The 1,351-nt window shown below is 32.6% G+C and overlaps 2 protein-coding genes across 2 annotated transcripts in view; both read right to left on the reverse strand.

Moving 5' to 3' along the window:
* LOC102298326 (C-X-C chemokine receptor type 3-like) overlaps window positions 1-1,128 on the reverse strand; it is a 4,117-nt gene extending 2,989 nt beyond the window's left edge. The window contains exon 1 of the mRNA XM_042215900.1: window positions 1,122-1,128. Coding sequence (XP_042071834.1) covers window positions 1,122-1,128 — 7 coding nt within the window. The remainder of the gene's footprint in view (window positions 1-1,121) is intronic.
* Window positions 1,129-1,158: 30 nt separating this feature from the next.
* The window catches only part of LOC106632554 (C-X-C chemokine receptor type 3), a gene marked incomplete at its 5' end in the record, with an annotated part of 1,764 nt that continues 1,571 nt past the window's right edge, over window positions 1,159-1,351 (reverse strand). The window contains 1 exon segment of the mRNA XM_014330588.1: window positions 1,159-1,309. Within this exon segment, the coding sequence (XP_014186074.1) occupies window positions 1,164-1,309 (146 nt within the window).

A 1,351-nucleotide genomic window follows, 5' to 3' on the forward strand; every position in this document is an offset into this window, starting at 1 on the left:
CAAAAATGAAAGTCATCAAAATTCAATACAACAGAACGATTTAAAATTGTTTAGCATAGTTATGAATGCTGATTTGAATTTGAATAGTCATATAAACACCATTATGCAATCCTCTTCCATCTTAAAATATTAGAATTAGAATCAAGAGTCTTGTGGCAAAAAAAGATAATAAATGCTTATTCATGCATTTATTTTTAGTAAGCTAAATTATTGTAATTGTTGTTTTTATTGGTTTTAATTTAATGTACATCCAAAATGCTGTTGCTACATTTCTGACCAACACCAGGAAAAACTGATCATATTACAACTTATTTTAAAATCATTGTACTGGTTTCGGTGTGTAAAGGGATTGATTGTAAAATACTGTTAACGGTTTATAAAGCATTGAGGGTCTTGGACCTAAATATATTGCTGATCTACTTGAAGTCTGTGGGGCTCCTAGGTCTCAGATCTAGAACCAAACCTGGTGAGGTTGTATGAAAGATGCTATATGAATAAATTTGACTTTGACTTTAACAGGGTTTTTTTTTTTTTTTTAGTCTGTGTTATCTGTATGTCAATAATATTTGTAACAACCCGTTCTATTCATATTTTAGGTTTTTGTAGTTTTCAGCACAAAGTCAAAAGAAAACTCATTTTTATGCCAGATTCCAGATGAGACCAGACTAATCAAAGGAAGGTCCCAATTGCTTGATGAACTGTTTTTGACACATTTCCAAAGTTTCCTGCATAGTTTTAACATCAATTAATTACATTTCACTGAATAATCACCCAAATTCCATTAATATTCCTGCAGGTCCTGTGGGAATTGTTATATTGGAAAGAGACTTTATCATACTTAAAAAATATATAATCTTCATTTTGTACAGAACATAAATCAAGATACAAAGAAAAAAGTATAAAATACAAGCTGTTGAATAGGTATTAATCTCTTTACTCTATTAATTCTCATGTTCTCATTACTTATTTCTATTACAATACTGCCCGGCAATTAGAAAAAAGAAATATTATTATTAATATTATTAATTCATGTTCAGCTATGGAAAATAATAATAACAACAACAACAACAACAAAAACACTGCCTGCATGTTATCTAACACAACAATATACAAAAGCACACTGTACATTCTGATGTTTATGTATTTCCCTGGTTTTGTCTTTCTCAGATAGCAAGCGAGTGGGAAGTGTCGGCAGACTCGGACCACATGGAGCTTCTCCTGTTGCTGACAAAAGACTGGATTTTTGCACTTGCCACTTTGCAGCCCAGAGACCTGAGGATGCTCATGAGCTGACGGCGGAACTTCACACCCACAAAAGCATACAGGATGGGATTGAGGCAGCAGTGAATGA

Source organism: Haplochromis burtoni, unplaced genomic scaffold (genome assembly GCF_018398535.1).
Source record: "Haplochromis burtoni strain Fernald_Lab_line unplaced genomic scaffold, NCSU_Asbu1 Contig_862, whole genome shotgun sequence".
In the NCBI taxonomy this organism is placed as follows: domain Eukaryota; kingdom Metazoa; phylum Chordata; class Actinopteri; order Cichliformes; family Cichlidae; genus Haplochromis; species Haplochromis burtoni.